The sequence below is a fragment of the Puntigrus tetrazona genome, chromosome 14 (genome assembly GCF_018831695.1).
Source record: "Puntigrus tetrazona isolate hp1 chromosome 14, ASM1883169v1, whole genome shotgun sequence".
Lineage (NCBI taxonomy): Eukaryota > Metazoa > Chordata > Actinopteri > Cypriniformes > Cyprinidae > Puntigrus > Puntigrus tetrazona.
In genome coordinates, this window is record NC_056712.1 from 25,979,289 (window position 1) to 26,000,834 (window position 21,546).

At 41.0% G+C, this 21,546-nt stretch overlaps 3 protein-coding genes across 5 annotated transcripts in view; all 3 read left to right on the forward strand.

The window, feature by feature from the left end:
- LOC122357971 (pleckstrin homology-like domain family B member 3) overlaps nt 1–1,194 on the forward strand; it is a 22,819-nt gene extending 21,625 nt beyond the window's left edge. For all 3 annotated transcript variants that reach the window (XM_043257677.1, XM_043257676.1, XM_043257678.1), the window contains exons 14-15: nt 196–281; nt 801–1,194. In XM_043257677.1, the coding sequence (XP_043113612.1) occupies nt 196–281; nt 801–935 (221 nt within the window). In that variant the 3' untranslated portion in view covers nt 936–1,194. The remainder of the gene's footprint in view (nt 1–195; nt 282–800) is intronic.
- Nucleotides 1,195–1,751: 557 nt separating this feature from the next.
- On the forward strand, nt 1,752–11,730 carry LOC122357982 (polyadenylate-binding protein 1-like 2). The gene is given in 9 exon segments (XM_043257692.1): nt 1,752–1,946; nt 2,716–2,953; nt 5,123–5,188; nt 5,496–5,635; nt 5,717–5,815; nt 8,214–8,317; nt 8,388–8,439; nt 9,187–9,263; nt 10,423–11,730. Coding segments are annotated over 9 exon segments (1,041 nt in total). The 5' UTR covers nt 1,752–1,759; the 3' UTR covers nt 10,501–11,730.
- LOC122357970 (polyadenylate-binding protein 1A) lies at nt 11,476–19,003 on the forward strand. Its single transcript, XM_043257675.1, has 15 exons — nt 11,476–12,067; nt 12,868–13,061; nt 13,141–13,256; nt 13,408–13,547; nt 14,361–14,455; nt 14,531–14,668; nt 14,738–14,833; nt 15,504–15,776; nt 16,272–16,362; nt 16,448–16,558; nt 16,641–16,789; nt 17,361–17,445; nt 17,849–17,979; nt 18,470–18,560; nt 18,647–19,003. The coding sequence occupies exons 1-14, from the start codon at nt 11,875–11,877 to the stop codon at nt 18,557–18,559; spliced, it is 1,902 nt and encodes a 633-aa protein (XP_043113610.1). The 5' UTR covers nt 11,476–11,874; the 3' UTR covers nt 18,560; nt 18,647–19,003.
- Nucleotides 19,004–21,546: the final 2,543 nt, after the last annotated feature.

A 21,546-nucleotide genomic window follows, 5' to 3' on the forward strand; every position in this document is an offset into this window, starting at 1 on the left:
TTTTATTATTTATTTTAGTTATGTTCAAAGAAAATGTTATATTTAGCTTTTTTTGGCTAGCTGAAATAAATTACAGTTATGTATGTGTGTGTATATATATGATTTAGTTTTTAGGTAGTGATAGTAGCCCTGATGTGAGACCCGTGATCATGTGAATGTTCTCTTAAAACATCTTAAATCTTCTCATTTCTTCAGAACTCGATGAGAAGAAGCTCAAAGGAGTCATTTACTTCCAGGCCATCGAGGAGGTTTATTACGACCACCTGAGAACTGCTACAACCGTGAGATCATGACCACACACTCTCACACACACACACACTCACACACACACTCACACACACACACACACACACACACACTCTCTCACACACACACTCTCACACACACACTCTCACACACACACACACTCACACACACTCACACACACACACACACACACACACACACACACACACACACACACACACACACACACACACACACACTCTCACACACACACACTCACTCACACACACACACTCACACACACACACACACACACACACACACACACTCACACACACACACACTCACACACACACACACACACTCTCTCACACACACACACTCTCACACACACACACACACACACACACACACACACACACACACACACACACACACACACACACACACACTCTCACACACACACTCTCACACACACACACACACACACACACACACACACACACACACACACACACACTAACCAGCTCCAGTAACTACATGAGATCCTTCTTTCTTGTCGTGTGGTTTCTCAGTCTCCGCGGCCGAGCCTCACCTTCTGCGTCAAAACCTACGAGCGTCTCTTTTTCCTGGTGTCTCACAGCGCTGAGGCCATGAGGATCTGGATGGACGTCATAGTCACGGCCACGGACGAACACAGCCGGTACTGACCCCGGAGCAGAGCACGCTTTATTTATTGCTGTTACTTGTGCGTTTGTGTCACATTTTCTTATTGAAATGGGGGAAAATCCTGCGAAATGTTAATAAATATTTACATTCCAGACAGAACATTGTTATTCTGTTCTCAAGGAGCAGAGAAAGAAAAGACATCAGGAAATGTTATTGAAATTAATACAATAGATGTTATTTTAAAATGCATTTTTAATAAGACCAGGATGTTGTTTTAACCAATAAAAATGACTCTTCAAATAAGTAGTTCACTTAATATATATATATATATATATATATGCAGGATCTATCTATATATCCGTCTATGTTTACATACATATAGCCTTAAAATTGCACTTTTGTAAAATATTAAATATAAAATGGATAAAAAAATATATATATATATATATATATATATATATATATATATATATATATATATATATAGATATCTCAGATGGTGCTTATAATGTGTGTGTGTTGCCTTACTTCTTTCAAAGACTTTGTTATTATTTTTTTTAATATGTATTATTCAGAAAAACACAAAATTAAAAACAACACAAGGATTCAATCAAACATTTGCTTTAAAAACACTGTTTATTTCTAGCACGTTGTAATATTATAATAAATAATGTGCAGTACACAGAGTGAGTGGTTTGATGTGATTGATGGTCATTTAAACATTATTAGTCTTCAGAATAAAACGCCGACGACGGTCATAACCGGAATGTTTATTTTCGATCTGACCGAATCTTTTAAATCGCAAGGATTCGTTGGTCGTTACAAGCGTTTTTCTGAGTTCTGCGTCGACATCTGACTGTCTGCGATGAAGATGAGGATGAAAGAGAGCAGCTCGCTGTATGTGGGCGACCTGGAGCCGGACGTGACCGAAGCCATGCTGTTCGAGCGATTCGGGTCGCTCGGTTCGGTTCAGTCGATCCGAGTCTGCAGAGATCGACTCACCTGCCGCTCGCTCGGTTACGCGTACGTCAACTTCGAGCGAGCCGCCGACGGTAAACATCATCCTCCGTTATCAGCACGTTTATATCAGCTCTCATGATCCATGCCAAATCGGTATTCATAACTCATATTCATACTTAATATTTTCAACTAAAACAATAGTGTATATTGAGTGAAATATGTCATAGGCCTACATTAACCCCATTGGAATGAAGGAGTTAAATTACATTCATAGAAATTTACAAACTTATGACTGCCCAAAAACAGTCCTTTCTTAAACATGCACACTTATTTCTATCAAAACAATATTATTATTATATTTTAATGTTCAAAAGTTAATCAACAAAATCAGTCTCTAGAGTGATGAATATATTTTGAATATAGGATGAATATATTTTATGTATATATAAATAGATGTTTTTGACCGTAGCATACATTTATAGATCATTTTATAGATAAATGTAAATCATTTTGTCATTTATCCAGTCAAAATGTCCAAAAAATATTAAGCCTTTATTAATGTTTGGCATCTCTTAAAAAAAATAAAATAATAATAATTTTAAAAAAATCTGAAAACAAATAAATAATGTGTATTTTGAGGGACTTCCCTTACTAAAAAATGTTTAAAAAAATATTAAGTTTCTGTTCAGGTCCAAAACATAAGAAATGCATTATGAAAGTATATCATTGTGGATGAAACCGAGGCCTAAAAGAGTGTTTCCTGTATAAATCCTTGATGCTGACTGAAACGTGTTTATTGATTCGAGAGGAATCGTTTCAAAAGATTGATTCCTAATGAGATCTGAACGGTGTTGGTCTCAGCCGAGCGTGCCTTGGACACCATGAACTTTGACCTGATGCGGGAGAAGCCCATGCGTCTGATGTGGTCCCAGAGAGACCCTTCTCTGAGGAAGAGCGGCGTGGGAAACGTCTTCATCAAGAACCTGGAGAAGACCATCGACAGCGAGGCTCTGTACGACATCTTCTCCTCCTTCGGCAACATCCTGTCCTGTAAAGTAAGTGAAGAGCTCCTCGAGACGCTCTGATACGAACACAGAGAAACTGAACCTCTCTCTCTCTCTCTCTCTCTCTCTCTCTCTCTCTCTCTCTCTGTCTCTCTCTCTCTCTCTCTCTCTCTCTCTCTCTCTCTCTCTGTCTCTCTCTCTCTCTCTCTCTCTCTCTCTCTCTCTCTCTCTCTCTCTCTCTCTCTCTCTCTCTCTCTCTCTCTCTCTCTCTCTCTCTCTGTCTCTCTCTCTCTCTCTCTCTCTCTCTGTCTCTCTCTCTCTCTCTCTCTCTCTCTCTCTCTCTCTCTCTCTCTCTCTCTCTCTCTCTCTCTCTCTCTCTCTCTCTCTCTCTCTCTCTCTCTCTCTCTCTCTCTCTCTCTCTCTCTCTCTCTCTCTCTCTCTCTCTCTCTCTCTCTCTCTCTCTCTCTCTCTCTCTCTCTCTCTCTCTCTCTCTCTCTCTCTCTCTCTCTCTCTCTCTCTCTCTCTCTCTCTCTCTCTCTCTCTCTGTCTCTCTCTCTCTCTCTCTCTCTCTCTCTCTCTCTCTCTCTCTCTCTCTCTCTCTCTCTCTCTCTCTCTCTCTCTCTCTCTCTCTCTCTCTCTCTCTCTCTCTCTCTCTCTCTCTCTCTCTCTCTCTCTCTCTCTCTCTCTCTCTCTCTCTCTCTCTCTCTCTCTCTCTCTCTCTCTCTCTGTCTCTCTCTCTCTCTCTCTCTCTCTCTCTCTCTCTCTCTCTCTCTCTCTCTCTCTCTCTCTCTCTCTCTCTCTCTCTCTCTCTCTCTCTCTCTCTCTCTCTCTCTCTCTCTCTCTCTCTCTCTCTCTCTCTCTCTCTCTCTGTCTCTCTCTCTCTCTCTCTCTCTCTCTCTCTCTCTCTCTCTCTCTCTGTCTCTCTCTCTCTCTCTCTCTGTCTCTCTCTCTCTCTCTCTCTCTCTCTCTCTCTCTCTCTCTCTCTCTCTCTCTCTCTCTCTCTCTCTCTCTCTCTCTCTCTCTCTCTCTCTCTCTCTCTCTCTCTCTCTCTCTCTCTCTCTCTCTCTCTCTCTCTCTCTCTCTCTCTCTCTCTCTCTCTCTCTCTCTCTCTCTCTCTCTGTCTCTCTCTCTCTCTCTCTCTCTCTCTCTCTCTCTCTCTCTCTCTCTCTCTCTCTCTCTCTCTCTCTCTCTCTCTCTCTCTCTCTCTCTCTCTCTCTCTCTCTCTCTCTCTCTCTCTCTCTCTCTCTCTCTCTCTCTCTCTCTCTCTCTCTCTCTCTCTCTCTCTCTCTCTCTCTCTCTCTCTCTCTCTCTCTCTCTCTCTCTCTCTCTCTGTCTCTCTGTCTCTCTCTCTCTCTCTCTCTCTCTCTCTCTCTCTCTCTCTCTCTCTCTCTCTCTCTCTCTCTCTCTCTCTCTCTCTCTCTCTCTCTCTCTCTCTCTCTCTCTCTCTCTCTCTCTCTCTCTCTCTCTCTCTCTCTCTCTCTCTCTCTCTCTCTCTGTCTCTCTCTCTCTCTCTCTCTCTCTCTCTCTCTCTCTCTCTCTCTCTCTCTCTCTCTCTCTCTCTCTCTCTCTCTCTCTCTCTCTCTCTCTCTCTCTCTCTCTCTCTCTCTCTCTCTCTCTCTCTCTCTCTCTCTCTCTCTCTCTCTCTCTCTCTCTCTCTCTCTCTCTCTCTCTCTCTCTCTCTCTCTCTCTCTCTCTCTCTCTCTCTCTCTCTCTCTCTCTCTCTCTCTCTCTCTCTCTCTCTCTCTCTGTCTCTCTCTCTCTCTCTCTCTCTCTCTCTCTCTCTCTCTCTCTCTCTCTCTCTCTCTCTCTCTCTCTCTCTCTCTCTCTCTCTCTCTCTCTCTCTCTCTCTGTCTCTCTCTCTCTCTCTCTCTCTCTCTCTCTCTCTCTCTCTCTCTCTCTCTCTCTCTCTCTCTCTCTCTCTCTCTCTCTCTCTCTCTCTCTCTCTCTCTCTCTCTCTCTGTCTCTCTCTCTCTCTCTCTCTCTCTCTCTCTCTCTCTCTCTCTCTCTCTCTCTCTCTCTCTCTCTCTCTCTCTCTCTCTCTCTCTCTCTCTCTCTCTCTCTCTCTCTCTCTCTCTCTCTCTCTCTCTCTCTCTCTCTCTCTCTCTCTCTCTCTCTCTCTCTCTCTCTGTCTCTCTGTCTCTCTCTCTCTCTCTCTCTCTCTCTGAAGGTGGCTTGTGACTCTCTCTCTCTCTGTCTCTCTCTCAAAAGGCTTTCTCTCTCTCTCTCTCTCTCTCTCTCTCTCTTTGTTCACTTCTCTGTCTTCTGACGCAGGAAGCCGCTGGAAAGGCCATTGAGAAACTGAACGGCGTGTTGATCAATGAGCAGAAAGTGTGAGTCTGGGAAGATCGGGAGGAGCGCGTGTCTGATGTGAATGGGTGCCGTCAGAAAGTAAAGGTTAAAAATAAAGGTTCTTCACAGCGGTGTTGCCAAGTCTGCGGAGAACCGTTTTGGGTCCACAAAGAAATCATCTTAATTCTGGATTAGTTTGATCTTTTATCTTCTCCAGATGTCTTCTGATGGGCCGTGATGTTTCTATCAGACTCTCATTCCGACGGCACCCATTCACTTCCATTGCAGAGACACATTTCTCCAGATCTGATGAAGACACAGACTCATCTACGGACGTTGTGCTTCCAGGTTCGTGGGACACTTCAAGTCTCAGAAGGAGCGCGAGGCTGAAATGCAGGCCAGAAATAAAGAGTTCACGAACATTTTCATCAAGAACCTCGGGGCGGATGTAGACGACGAGCTGCTGACGGAGATGTTCAGTAAATTCGGTGAGTGTTTGTTTGTTCTGTGGATGCGGTCGAGTGTGTTTTATTGTGTGTTGTGTGTGTGTGTGTGTGTGTGTGTGTGAGGCCGGACTCTGAGCGTTCGGGTCATGACGGATGAGAAGGGAAACTCCAGAGGCTTCGGTTTCGCCAGCTTCGAGAATCACAGCGACGCCAAACGAGTGAGTCACGAGAACTGAAGCATCAGAGGATACTACACACTGTTTATCTGATATAAATATATAAATATGTCTGTGTGTGTGTGTGTGTGTGTGTGTGTGTGTGTGTGTGTGTGTGTCTCTGTGTCTCTGTGTGTGTGTGTGTGTGTGTGTGTGTGTGTGTGTGTGTGTGTGTGTGTGTGTGTGTGTGTGTGTGTGTGTGTGTGTGTGTGTGTGTGTGTGTGTGTGTGTCTCTGTGTGTGTGTGTGTGTGTGTGTGTGTGTGTGTGTGTGTGTGTGTGTGTGTGTGTGTGTGTGTGTGTGTGTGTGTGTCTCTGTGTGTGTGTGTCTCTGTGTGTGTGTGTCTCTGTGTGTCTCTGTGTGTCTCTGTGTGTGTGTGTGTGTGTGTGTGTGTGTGTGTGTGTGTGTGTGTGTCTGTGTGTGTGTGTGTGTGTGTGTGTGTGTGTGTGTGTCTCTGTGTGTGTCTGTGTGTGTGTGTGTGTGTGTGTGTGTGTGTGTCTGTGTGTGTGTCTGTGTGTGTGTGTGTGTGTGTGTCTGTGTGTGTGTGTCTGTGTGTGTCTCTGTGTGTGTGTGTGTGTGTGTGTGTGTGTGTGTGTGTGTGTGTGTGTGTGTGTGTGTGTCTCTGTGTGTGTGTGTGTCTCTGTGTGTGTGTGTGTGTGTGTGTGTGTGTGTGTGAACTGTGTCTCTGTGTGTGTGTGTAGGCCGCTGTGTGTGTGTCTGTGTGTGTGTGTGTGTGTGTGTTTTATTGTAAAAATACTGTGTGTGTGTGTCTCTGTGTGTGTGTGTGTGTGTCTCTGTGTGTGTGTCTATGTGTATCTGTGTGTGTGTCTGTGTCTGTGTGTCTCTGTGTGTGTGTGTGTCTCTGTGTGTCTCTGTGTGTGTGTGTGTGTCTCTGTGTGTGTGTCTGTGTGTCTCGTGTGTGTGTCTGTGTGTGTGTGTGTGTGTGTGTGTGTGTGTTATCACTGTGTGTCTCTGTGTGTGTGTGTGTGTGTGTGTGTCTCTGTGTGTCTCTGTGAGTCTGTGTAGTGTTCTTGTGTCTCTGTGTGTGTGTCTCTGTGTGTGTGTCGTGTGTCTGTGTGTGTGTGTGTGTGTGAGTGTTCTCTGTGTGTCTCTGTGTGTCTGAAGTGTGTGTGTGTGTGTGTGTGTCTCTTTGTCTGTGTGTCATGCAGTGTGTGTGTGTGTGTGTGTGTGTTGTTATGTTTACTAAAAATACGGAGGTCAGTGGTAGGATTTAACTTCTAGTTAGAAGAGAAGAGAGACATCATGATGAAGATTCTTTCAGATCCAGCAGGAGCAGGTTTTATTTTACTAAAAATACACCTTTAATTTAACTTCTTGAATGACATCATGATAATATTGCTAATCAATATCTTACCTTTAATTACCATTACTACTATATTTGTGGTTATAGTTATCGCTGAAGTAGTTAGTGATCATTATGGTTATTGTTTTAGTTATCTGTATCTTATTGCTGTAGTTATTGCTATCCTTATAGTTGCTGTTATTGTTATAGTTATTACAATTATCTTATAGTTTTTGTTTGCATTATATGGATTGTTATAGTTACCACTTTAGTTCTTTTGAAAGTTGTCATTGTAGATATAATTATAGTTATTTTTATCAGTGAAGTCGTTTTAGTTATTATTATAGTTCTCTGAAGTTATTTGTTGGATATCATTATGGTTATTATTTTAGTTATCGGTACAGTGGTGTACTTATTCTTATAGTTACTGCTATTGTCATAGTTATGGTTATTGCTAAAGTTATCACTAAATTATTGTTAGTTATCATATTGTATTTGTTATAGTTATCATTACACTTATAGTTATCGCTGAAGTTATTGTTATTGTTTTAGTTATTGGTATAGTGGTATGCTTACTGTTATAGTTATAGGTTATAGTTATCGCTGAAGTTATTGTTAGTTATCATTATGGTTATTATGATAATTATCGGTTTTAATTATCGGTATAGTTGGTTTAGTGGTATATTTATCATTATAATTGTTATCATTACTGTTATATATATGTTATTGTAAGTTATTACTGTAATTATCAGTGTTACTGTAACTATAACGGTATTGTTGTAGTCGCACTTCTGTCATAAGCGTTGTTATCGTCTGTTATAGTTATTACAGTTATGGTTTGCATCATATCAGTATCTGTGGTTGATGTGGTGACAGGGAGTGAATCTGTACGTGAAGAATCTGAGCGACGGCGTGTGGACAGCGAGCGGCTGCTCACCGAGTTCTCTCCGTACGGGAACATCACCAGCGCTAAGGTACAAACCAGCCTGCCTCCGTTCTCCTCAACGCATTCAGCCCTAACCCGGCGCCTTGGGCTCAGGTGATGACGGACGGCGAGCGCAGCCGGGGCTTCGGCTTCGTCTGCTTCTCGTCTCCTGAAGAAGCCACCAGAGCCATCACCGAGATGAACCGTAGGATCGTCGACTCCAAGCCCGTCTACGTGGCTCTGGCTCAGAGGAAGAAGGAGCGCCAGGCTCTGCTCAGGCAGGTCCGTCCACTCACTGACCGTCTACTGACCGGCTGACAGACTCAGGTCACCAGCTCTCGTTCTTTGACAGGTGCGGAGTCTGTCTTCTTACAGCAGCGGCCAGCCTCAGGACAGCCCTCAGGGTGAGCCGAACACTTCCTTTCTTTCAAAGTCCTGGTACACTTCAGAAATATCATTCGAGTCCATATCAATCGAAGAATAACTGGAGAGTTAAATTGCCATTTTTGGGCGAACTATCCCTTTAAATAATAGATAGGCTGCATTTCTGTCATTCGTGAAAATATAAATTAAATCAATAAATACATTCTAAAAACAAACAATAAAAATAAAACGCTAAAATGGATAAAATCAAAAAAAAAAAAATAAATTAAATTAAATTAAATTAATCAACAATAATAATCAAAATCGAATCCATTCATAAAAATGAATGAAAAAAGACAAAATAGAACACTTAATAAAATCAATCAGATGATAAACAATTAACGTCATTTGTTTTTAAATGAATACAATCCAAATAAAACGCTCAAATTTAAAGCATAAACGTAATTAGTGACATCAGACAAACGCAAAATTAAAATATTGTGTAAAATAAATGACAGAAATAGGAAATGTTAAGAAATAAGTAATTTAGGTAACAACAACGAAACATTAAAATCGGTCATTTAAAAAACTCCAATTAAAATAATTTTTTTTTAAAAATGCAGTTATAAAAAAGTGAAATGAAATATGTTTAAATAAAACATGAAAGTAATAAAATCATGAAAAGTGTAAAAAATTAAGTTAAAATAAAATATACTGAAAGTTTATTAAATTATTAGAAATTTAGACAATTCAAACTGAAAGAGTGTTGCCGTCTCTCTTGTTCCCAGTGAACCCCGGTCTCTGGTCCCTGCAGCACATCTATCCTCCTGAGGATCACCATCATCACGGGCTCTTCTGTGAGCAGGTGCTCGTCTCTCTACATGATCTGAGATCCAAACATCACCTTCACCTTCTCTTCAGAGTTGAAATGTTCACCTCGCATAGTATATTTAGCACACGAAAATCAGTTGTGCATTTACAATAATAGTTTTGATGTGTGCAGATGTTCTCTTCTACAAACGCTGACTCACTGTGTGTGTGTGTGTGTGTGTGTGTGTGTGTGTGTGTGTGTGTGTGTGTGCGTGTGTGTGTGTGTGTGTGTGTGTATCTGTGTGTGTGTGTGTGTGCGTGTGTGTGTGTGTGTGTGTGTATCTGTGTGTGTGTGTGTGTGTGTGTGTGTGTGTGTGTGTGTGTGTGTGTGTGTGTGTGTGTGTGTGTCTGTGTGTGTGTGTGTGTGTGTGTGTGTGTGTGTGTGTGTGTATCTGTGTGTGTGTGTGTGTGTGTGTGTGTGTGTATCTGTGTGTGTGTGTGTGTGTGTGTGTGTGTGTGTGTGTGTGTGTGTGTGTGTGTGTGTGTGTGTGTGTGTGTGTGTGTGTGTGTGTGTGTGTGTGTGTGTGTGTGTGTGTGTGTGTGTGTGTGTGTGTGTGTGTGTGTGTGTGTGTGTGTGTGTGTGTGTGTGTGTGTGTGTGTGTGTGTGTGTGTGTGTGTGTGTGTGTGTGTGTGTGTGTGTGTGTGTGTGTGTGTGTGTGTGTGTGTGTGTGTGTGTGTGTGTGTGTATCTGTGTGTGTGTGTGTGTGTGTGTGTGTGTGTGTGTGTGTGTGTGTGTGTGTGTGTGTGTGTGTGTGTGTGTGTGTGTGTGTGTGTGTGTGTGTGTGTGTGTGTGTGTGTGTGTGTGTGTGTGTGTGTGTGTGTGTGTGTGTGTGTGTGTGTGTGTGTGTGTGTGTGTGTGTGTGTGTGTGTGTGTGTGTGTGTGTGTGTGTGTGTGTGTGTGTGTGTGTGTGTGTGTGTGTGTGTGTGTGTGTGTGTGTGTGTGTGTGTGTGTGTGTGTGTGTGTGTGTGTGTGTGTGTCTGTGTGTGTGTGTGTGTGTGTGTGTGTGTGTGTGTGTGTGTGTGTGTGTGTGTGTGTGTGTGTGTGTGTGTGTGTGTGTGTGTGTGTGTGTGTGTGTGTGTGTGTGTGTGTGTGTGTGTGTGTGTGTGTGTGTGTGTGTGTGTGTGTGTGTGTGTGTGTGTGTGTGTGTGTTCAGATAAATGAAGCGTTTGCTGTTCTTCAGTCTCATCAGCCGATGGAAGCAGTTCAGATGTCATTCAGTCAAGTCGTCTGAGACAGATATCAATGACCACACACAGACTGACTAATTCATAAAAATAATATTCATTTTTAAATAGTAATTCAGTGTCTATTACAGATATCTTACAAATATTTTATTTTATATATATACATTTTTTCAAGTTTGCTTTTAGCAAGGAATATTTATTTAATATTTTACTGCATGTTGTGTTTTAACCTGTGCAATAAAAAGATTTTGTCACTAAATACAAACAGTTCACGGGGCACTGCTGTTTATCTATTTCAGTTTCCTTTATTGACATGACGGTTTACATGCAATAATACTAAACCATTAAAAACAATCCATTAATATATATGTACACAAATGCAAATGATACTTTAATACAATACAAGCTTTATTAATGCAATGTGTTTTTTTTGTCTCAAAGAAATGTACAACATATAATGCAGACAAAATATAAAAGAAATAAAAAAAGAAATAAAGAGAGTAATTAATTGCACATCATAGCTGAGATGTATTTTTATTACAAGAAAACGGCAACTGCTGCCACTGGATAAAAAAAAAGGTCATTGAGATTTTTTCTCCTAAATTCTGAGTTATATCTAACACCTTTTTCAGTGCTTTTAATGCAACCTATTATAACCTATTATAAATAAAAATGATTGATTGATTTTTGCGTTATTTCCCAGAATAGCCCTTTTAATGTTTAATGCCGTGGTGTAAACGATCTTTCATCTGGTTGCGAATTGATATATAATGTATTAAACCAATGATATGGCATCGGGCAGATTGTTTTATATAATTCATATATGACCTTCATGAAAACCCATCCGCGACCTTTACGTCCGGTCTTATATATTTTTTTCGTGTATCGCGCTACTCTTATTATAGCAGCCCGCGGACTCTTATTCTGCTCTTACGTAAAAATATAAAGGAAACCCACGCAACATCCGGCGAGGACGCCTTCTTATCAGAGCCGTACTTCCGCTTCTCTCCCCCTACCTTGTGCGGTGCGAGAGAGAGCGCGTGTGCCTCAGAGCCTCGGCACACATCTTATATAAAAAATCAAAAATACAAAAAAAAATCACAAAACAGAAAAAAATACCAACAAAAAATCAACTTTTATTACCGAACACCTCGGTGAGGCAGGATTCCGCGGACGGGTTTGAGGAGTTTAATCGCAGGGCAGCACCGCAGTAGGCCTGAGGAGATTTTAATCATCGATACCGCCGAAACATCGACGCCGAATCGGTACCGAACGCGTTTTAATTCGTCTCTAAGTCTGTTCTCGAAGAGTATTTGAGCGTCTTCGAGGAAAAAAAAGCGATCCGTTTCTGGTCTCGTCCGATCGCGTGTGTTCAATCAGGTCCGCGTTTCCAGCTCTTTCGTTAGCTCTTCGGTGTGAAGATGAACCCCAGCGCGCCCAGTTACCCGATGGCTTCTCTGTATGTGGGGGATCTGCACCCGGATGTGACCGAGGCCATGCTGTACGAGAAGTTCAGTCCCGCCGGGCCCATCCTGTCCATCCGGGTGTGCAGGGACATGATGACCCGCCGCTCGCTCGGTTACGCCTACGTCAACTTCCAGCAGCCCGCCGACGGTGAGCGACCCCCGGTGTGTCTCAACCGAGAAGGAGACCGTGTTTTAATGTGTCTTTATCTCTCTCTCTCTCTCTCTCTCTCTCTCTCTCTCTCTCTCTCTCTCTCTCTCTCATACACTGTTTTAGATTGTTGTATATAAGTTAACAATTCTAGAAAAAAAATATGTATAGATATCTTAGTATATAGTATTTTTGCTCTATATTTGTCTGATACTTTTTTAATTTTAGCTCTATATATATATATATATATATATATATATATATATATATATATATATTTATTCTTATATATATATATATATATATATATATATATACTCTTATTATTTATATATATATATATATATATATATATATATACATACTTATACTTTATTTATTTTTATTTAAATGTATAGTCTTTAGGTTAATGTTTTGCTCTATATTTGTCAAAGATGTTGGGTTTTTCATTTTAATTTATAAAATTAAATTTATTTAAATTAAATTTATTATTCAATTTTCAATTTAATATACAATATTTATATTAATATTCTAAATGGCAATTTTTTTATTGTATAAGGTAGTGTATATGAGTATATATATGTGTGTGTGTGTGTATATATATATATATATATATATATATATATATATATATATATATATATATATATATATATATACCTATATACAATAAAAAAAATAAAAAGCCATTTAGTAGAGCATAGAGGAAAACACTAATCTAAAAAATATATATTTACACATGCACACAGATGTTTGATATTATATGAATTTTAATGCACTGTGTTTCTGATCTCTTTCAGCTGAGAGAGCCTTGGACACGATGAACTTTGACGTAATCAAGGGCCGGCCCGTCCGTATCATGTGGTCTCAGCGAGATCCGTCGCTGCGTAAGAGCGGCGTGGGGAACATCTTCATCAAGAACCTGGACAAGTCCATCGACAACAAGGCCCTCTACGACACGTTCTCTGCCTTCGGCAACATCCTGTCCTGCAAGGTAAGGCTCGGCGTCCGGCCGGCCTGCATGCTGCTGTTTGTCGGTGCTCGCGCTCAGTGCTGCTGTTCTCTCTCTGAAGGTGGTTTGCGACGAGAACGGCTCTAAAGGATACGGCCTCGTTCACTTTGAGACCCACGAGGCCGCCGAGAGAGCCATCGAGAAAATGAACGGCATGTTGCTCAATGACCGCAAAGTGTAAGTGTCTGAATTAACAGCGTTGCGCTCGACTGCGTTTGGTTTGGAGTGAAGCGTTTTATTTACACCTAAAACATTTGGCTTGGAAAGTGTTTCCTGGGTTGTCGGATAGAAACGTTTGGTGTTGAATTGCATACGTTATTTCTTACAGATTCGTCGGTCGCTTCAAGTCTCGCAAGGAGCGTGAGGCTGAGATGGGCGCCCGCGCCAAAGAGTTCACCAACGTTTACATCAAGAACTTCGGAGAAGACATGGATGATGAGAAGCTGAGGGAAATTTTCAGCAAATTCGGTGAGTTTTACAGTTTGAGTTATTATCACAGATTAATTTTAAATACATTTATTGAATATTTTACACGTGCAATGCGCACAAAATCACTCATTTCTTTTTATGCAGACATCTTGATGTATTTGAACCGTATTTAAGAATCGTATCAAAATCGCTTTGTATGGACAAATCACAAAATATGCATTAAACGCAAGTTAAGTTGTCATTGTGACCATTTTGATTAAAAAATAAAAAATCAAGTTTATTCTGAGTTGTGTAAATGTAGAACATGAGGCATATTAAATTGATTTAAATAAATAAAAAATAAGAAAAAACATTTTTGGGAGGTAAAATGTAATTTTATTTTGTATCATTTAAATTGATGTAAACATGCCTAAAAAGTTTTTTAAACTGATTGGCGTTTTAGTGGATAAATTAAAAAAATCAGGAGAAAATGTTTTTATTTTAGGGTTAGAAAAATAATTGCAATTTAAAACGGTAAACAGTTTTTATGATTAAACCCTTTTTCATCCTATTTTATTTTTTACTCATTTAAAACGGTAGAATTTAATATGTTCATGTTATACATTTATACAAGTCAGAATAAGCTTGCTTCACTTTTTTTATTTTATTTTTTACCAAAATTGTCACAATGATAACTTTAATGTTATTTCAAACAAATTTACATTTTTTTCAAAAACACGAGATCTTAAAAATGCACACTTTACTGTCAAAATAGTAATCATGGGATTAAATGTGTGCCGTTTAAATGCACACACACGTATATTTGACATGTTGTTTATATATTAAATAAGTTTTTTGTTTTTGTGACCGCAGGTCCAGCGCTGAGCATTCGGGTCATGACCGACGACGGCGGCAAATCCAAGGGCTTCGGCTTCGTCAGCTTCGAGAGGCACGAGGACGCCCAGCGGGTGAGCGGCGCTTTAAACCTCTCTGTGCTTTAGCTGAGGTGTTGTTGTGTCCTGACGCGTTCCTCCCGGTCGCAGGCCGTGGATGAGATGAACGGGAAGGAGCTGAACGGGAAGCAGGTGTACGTGGGGCGCGCTCAGAAGAAGGGAGAGCGTCAGACGGAGCTCAAGCGCAAGTTCGAGCAGATGAAGCAGGACCGCATGACCCGCTACCAGGTAACACGTCAGGACGGCGCTGGGGGGGGCGGCGTCTGTGAGTCGAGTTTAAACACTCTGTTTCAACAGGGAGTCAATCTCTACGTGAAAAACCTGGACGACGGCCTGGATGATGAGCGTCTGCGTAAAGAGTTTGCTCCGTTCGGCACCATCACCAGCGCTAAGGTACCAGATCAGTCTTCAGTTCAATCAGACCCTGAACCCTAACATCTTTTGATGTGTTATAACTTCAATAAACTTTCCCTCCAGTAATCACAAAGCATTCTCGTCTTTTAAATTGGGTTAATTCAAAACAAATGCTTGACTAAAACTTGCAGACTTGCACTTTATTCATCTGCTTGTTTCCTTCGTTTCATGGAATACAAAAGATTATAGAAACTATTTATGGTTTTTTTTATTTATTATACAATTAATGAGCACGAAAGGCCTCTAAAACTAGCTTGATCTTTTGCTTTCTGGGTTTATAAAATGTTTTTGATAAGTACTTATTACTGGGAATGTTCATTTCAGCTACAAATTAAGTAGAAACATTAATTATACCTAATTTGACACATTTATATTATTAAACACATTAATATATATATATATATATATATATATATATATATATATATATATATATATATATATATATATATATATATATATATATATATATATATATTTTTTTTTTTTTTTTTAAATTAATGCCTAACATTTAAATACCAATAAATGATTATAAATTATGTATATTAAAAAAAACAGGATGTTTAATTATAAAAGCAGAGCCGTGTTTAATGTATTTTTCCTCAAGGTGTGTGTGTGTGTTAAAGTGAAGTCTGGTGTTTCCGTTCAGGTGATGATGGAAGGCGGTCGCAGCAAGGGCTTCGGCTTCGTCTGTTTCTCGTCTCCTGAGGAGGCCACCAAGGCGGTGACGGAGATGAACGGCCGTATCGTGGCCACCAAGCCGCTGTATGTGGCCCTGGCTCAGAGGAAGGAGGAGCGGCAGGCTCATCTCACCAGTCAGTACATGCAGAGGATGGCCAGCGTCCGAGCCGTGCCCAACCCCGTCCTCAACCCCTACCAGCCCGCGCCGCCGTCCGGATACTTCATGGCCGCTATCCCTCAGGTCAGAGGTCGCTCTGAAGTACACATCCCAGGCGTTGTTTGAAAAGCCATGCGTCACGTAAAGTCTAGACTAGTGCATGCTTCTAGGTGTTTATTAACGATGTAAAATTATTTTACAGTAGTTCTACAAGTTAAGAGACTTGTTTTAGACCTCATTACCGTTTTTGCTCTCTTTCGCTGACGCACGATTTGAAACACAGCATTATTTAGTTTCTGATGACCGTCGCAGCGTTTCGTTCCTGAACGAGTTGCCTGTTTCAAGGATTTGGTTCAAGCACGACTCGCTCATTAACAACGAGATGATCTCACAAAGTAGATTTTACAACTTCAGTAGTTCCAAATAACAGATTTGAACATTGTTTAATGTAACAAGACGTGATTAGCAGTTGCGGGTTAAATGCAGTCACGTCTTGCATTAAACGCATCTAAATGCCGCTTCACGTGCGGCTTGTTTTAATTTGCCTCCGCCAGTAACTCTTTTTATATTCTTAACCAGGCTCAGAATCGTGCTGCTTATTATCCCACCAGTCAGCTCGCTCAGCTCCGCCCCAGTCCTCGCTGGGCCACTCAGGGTGTCCGCCCTCAGCGTAAGTCTCCGCCCACTCGCACTTAGCCACGCCCCCCGGCGCTCCTACAAGCCGCTCATGCTTCCGTTTCTCATCTCCGTGGCAGATTTCCAGGGCATGCCCAACGCCGTCAGGCCCTCGGCGCCCCGTCCCCAGACCTTCGGTGCCATGCGTCCCACCTCCCAGGTCCCGCGGGTGATCGCGCCCCAGCGCATGGGTGAGCCATGACCCTCTTTCTCTCTCACGCACGCACTTTTCCTGCACCGTCCGCTCATCCGGCTCGTGCTCTTCCCCCTCAGCGTCTCAGGCCATGGGCCCTCGTCCCACCGCCGCCGGAGCAGCGACAGGAACGGCTCAGGTCAGAGGAGTGCCGCAGTACAAATACGCCCCTGGAGTCCGCAACCCTCAGCAGCACATGCCCACGCAGCCGCAGGTGCCCATGCAGCAGGTGCGCCATTCAAACTAATCTCGTTCTCTTAAAAATCATGAGGAAGTCGTGTCGTGACGGTTGCATCCCTAGCAAAAAGCGCTTAACTTTTGCACCTTGCATAGCACTACTTATAGTTAACTTTTTGCAAAATGCATAGTTTGTTTCATCCACATGCATAAAATTCACTTTTGTATGTTTTTAAACAGTTAGCCTTTTTATTAGGCATAGCCTATAACGTGTTTTGTGAGTCTGACGGTTTGCTCCTAAGTTATTTAAGAGCAGTGCGCTCCTGTGAAGTGACTATATACTGTATAAAATCTCAAGTATTGCCTGATTTTATCTAGCTCTGTCATTCTGCAACTTCGTTTTGTTGCAAAATATAACCATTTATCAGCTTAAAACTAGACCATGTGACCTCGAAGATGAAAACATTAAGATATCATAAACATTAATATCTCTATTGACCGTCAGGCTTCTCTGAACCGGTGTTTTTCAGTTTAACTTGCTATTTGCCTCAGAACATCCCGCAAACGTGCGCTCAATCTTGCACGAGAAGTGTCTAACACATTTCTGTATTCGTCCCGTTCAGCCTGCGGTCCATGTTCAGGGTCAGGAGCCTCTGACGGCGTCCATGTTGGCTGCCGCCCCTCCTCAAGAGCAGAAGCAGATGCTGGGTGAGTTTATCCTCTCTCATAGTCGTACGCTTGTACTGTGGTTTACAGACGACACCCACCGAATGGCATTGACTCTTCACCAATCCTTTAAAGCGCTAGGGTTTTATTGAATTGTAAAAAAGCCAGTTTTTAATCCATTGTGAAGTTTTATGGAGGAACATGATCTTTTCAGCCATATTTTGATACTTCAGTTATTTGAAACAAAGGGCTTTTGTGTGTAACTTATAGTCGGAATTTAAAAACAGAAATTGCACAAAGTATGCACATTATTTCCCGTTTTGTTTTTGTACGGCGTACCTATATTTGCATTGAACGTCTCTTTTTAAAGCTGTCGCTTGCACATTGTAAAACGTCAAAGTCTGTATTTCGAGCGGAGTCTCTCACACGCCGTGTTCTCCGACAGGTGAGCGTCTGTTCCCGCTCATCCAGAACATGCACCCCAGCCTGGCTGGAAAGATCACCGGGATGCTGCTGGAGATCGATAACTCTGAGCTGCTGCACATGCTGGAGTCCCCCGAGTCCCTGAGGTCAAAGGTCAGTGCTCGTGGGACGCTCAACCCCGTGTTATTTAAGCCGTTGCATGACCCTTTTGCTTTTAACGTCATTGTGTTAATGCCAACTGCATTTTTGGCGCAAGTGTGTATTTTCTTTTAATGTTGCATGCTAGATACTAAAAATTGGTCCTCGTTGAAACCCAAAGTCGTTTTTGTTGACGGTCTTTTTCTCGTTGGCAAGACTTTGAAAATGTCACGTTTTTCTTTAAACAATTGCTACCATTTTTCTCAGGTGTGGCCTATTAAGCAAATGCTCGTATTTGTCCTGTTTTGTGTGTCATAGAGCGAAGTTTATGCAGCTTTAAAATCGTGGATGTGGCGTGTGCTCAACATATCGTCTTATATAAAAATGGCTCGTTTTCATAAACTCGACCTTCAGTTTGGCTGCTTTTTTGGCGTATTTGTGTCCTCTTTGTAACTCGACTGATCCCAGGGTTAATGTTCTGTATGTGTTCTTCGCTGTGTCGCAGGTGGATGAAGCGGTGGCGGTGCTGCAGGCTCATCAGGCCAAAGAAGCTGCCCAGAAATCAGTCCCCAGCGCCGCGGTGCCGGCTGTCTGAGGTCAGGACACCACTTGGATGGGTCTTTCTTCGACTACTAAAGCAGTACTGCTTTCTAATCTTTTACGTTTTTCTTCCTTCTCCCAGAATGGTTCCCTTCGGCCCAGTCTTCACCAAGAGGGACGCAGTAAAAAAAAAAAAAATTGAATAAATATCGTAAAACAAAGTCAAACAGCAAAAAAAAAAAACCGACGACGTGATGACATCCAAATGTTTCGCCGGGTCGAGAAACTAAATCTCGACCTTGATTATATTAAAAAAATATTAAAAATTAAAAAAAAAAAGCAAAAGAACTTTTTAATTTTGAAAATTCCAAAACATTCCTTTCTTTTTAATTCCTCTTAATGAATGCTCATTGTCAATTGTGTTCTGGCGGTTGATAGCTGAACATTTGGGAAAAGTACATTGGATTAAACTGCTTGGATAAATAAAACTTTAAACATTTGTCGTTGTCCGTGTGTTTTTTTAATTTTTTATCCAATGATGTGTTTTGCCGAAAGCCTCCGGACGTGAAGCAGCTTCACGCATTTCTAAAGTGCTTTTATTTCAGAACGACTGCTGTTTCTCAGAAAGCGTTGTGCGGATGTGTAATGAATGCAGATAAACCTGCATGATTAGAACGTTGACGTGCCGTCGTCAAAGGTAAAAAACTTCCTAGCGTCTGCAAACTTTGAGTGATTGAGCTGGTGACCTGAGCTCTGGAGCGCTGTGGATCTCTGGGTTAATGCCCTGAAGGTGCTGGGAGGTGAAACTCCTTTAATGTCTTCAGTCATAAGATGGACTTGATCGCATTTGGCACACGATCAAACGAGTGGGTTTATTTTGGGGGGGGTTTGACTTCTAGGGTTTTGACGACTTTGAACTTAAATGGATGTCTTTTAGTTACAAGTTAACATGAATGAATTGGCGAAACTGAAATGTAAAGCTGTAAGAACCATTAAAGGTTGAGGTGTGTTTAGGATTGACGCTGACTTTTAAACATGGAGTGTTATTATTGGCATGACCTGAGTTTATTCCATCAAAATATTTAAACCCTTATGATTGATTGCTTAAATTTTATTTCAAATATTTTTATTTTGTTCCCTTTAAGGACGTCGCACCTGTACACTAGATGGCGGCAGCGGTAAAAATAAGATGATTGGATGTCTTTGGTTTTTGTACAGATATAAAGCTTTAGCTGCTTTAATTTAATTTTATTATTAATTTGGGAAACCGATGTTTAACACACTCCAAAACTGAACTAAGCAACTACTTATATTTATATACTTAATATTATTAACTTTTGACATTTTGTCGTGTTACACATTTTATTTTTATGTATAAAAACGCCCCCCTTGTTGGCTGCCAAAATTAAAATGTATATTATTAAAAAAAAATACGTAGGATAACGTTAAGATATTGTGAAAAGATGAGGCGCAATTATAAATAATTACTTGGGCGGCCGTTGGAGTCCGGGTTTAAATTTTGGCGCGCAAATCCAGCGCGTGTTCAAGATCCAGTCAGACCTTAAAGCCTTCATCTCCGCGTCTTCACGCATCATTTTCGGTGAGTTGAAAACAATAACTTTCACCCACCCCAAGACACGTTCGTTTTTATGTTTCTGAACGTTAATGTGAACGCTAGATCAAAATATTGGATTATGTTTGAATGTCCAGGCGGACCGAAGCCGCGCGCTATCCGTAAACCCGAGCTCGCGCTGTGGGATTATTAGGCCTAAAATAAAAACTTGCGATACAAAAAGCCCGATGGTAACGAGCGACAGGAAAACAGGTTATTCGGGTTCGCCAACCGAAAGAAAACTAAACGATATTAACCTGGCCTTCAACTTTCCAGCTCAGTCATTCTTATGACCCTCATAAAAGCTGGAATATAAATAGATTTGAGATTCTGTCATTGAGAAACATGAATCACGTCCTGTTGATAAGACTAGAGTGGAATATGAAGGTCACCAACAGGTGCGCTACAAAAATAAAGTGAAATTTGAATTGAAGTACGTGTGTAGAGTTATACATACAATTTCGGCATCTGGGATCATGGTAAACCTCGTTTGGTACAGTTTTCGGTCAAAGCTGCTGGAAATCATGAAGTATTATCACCTGTGAATGTTAAAAAGCACAAATCAGAACGAGAAAAATAACGTGCTGCCCCTTTGCTTTACTTTCTGGTACACGTTTAAAGCAGAATTGCTTAAATGTGATCTCGTTTTCAGAATGAATGTATTAAACGTCACGAGTTTTCTGCGTATGAGTGAATTCACAGCATCTTTATGGATGGAGTGTCCTTGTGAGCCTGTTTGAATAGTTTCGCCAACGTTTTACCAAACAGCAACTTGCACGACCAACTAAACAATCTGATGAGATAAAATCATCCCGTTGCCCGTGCAAGTTGTCTTTACTTGGAAACCGTGTAGATAAAGTTAGATTGTGTTCTCAAGACTGTACACTTTTTGCAGGCTCATGCCTTTATATATGAACCCTGTACTATATATTTGGAGCATGTGATTATTATAGATCTCTTTTTTTCATGCCGTAGTGTTTAATCGCCCTGTTTCTGGAGTTCGGACACACCAGGTGCTCTTGAGTACCTCGAGGAACACTGTTTTACTACATGGCTGAACATCATTTCGATTTTTGCGACTGATAAAATATGGTATGACATGGCGTTAAATAATGCATGTATTGCAAAACAAAAACAAAAACGTTCTCGCTTTTTAGACTGAACTAGTGCTGACAAACAATTAATCGTGATATAAATAAACGTTTTTGTTTGCATGATATAACGTGTGCTCTGTCTATATTTATTATCCATATATAAATACAGTATGTTTGCATGTCTCTATATTCATTTAATTTACATTATAAATATATTTAGTATATAAACAGCATTTTTCGGAAATATATACATTGTTTATATTTACATGATAAATATGCACAGAGCACTTTTTAATTGCGATTTAATTGTTTGACAGAACTAATCTAGTCAAGATG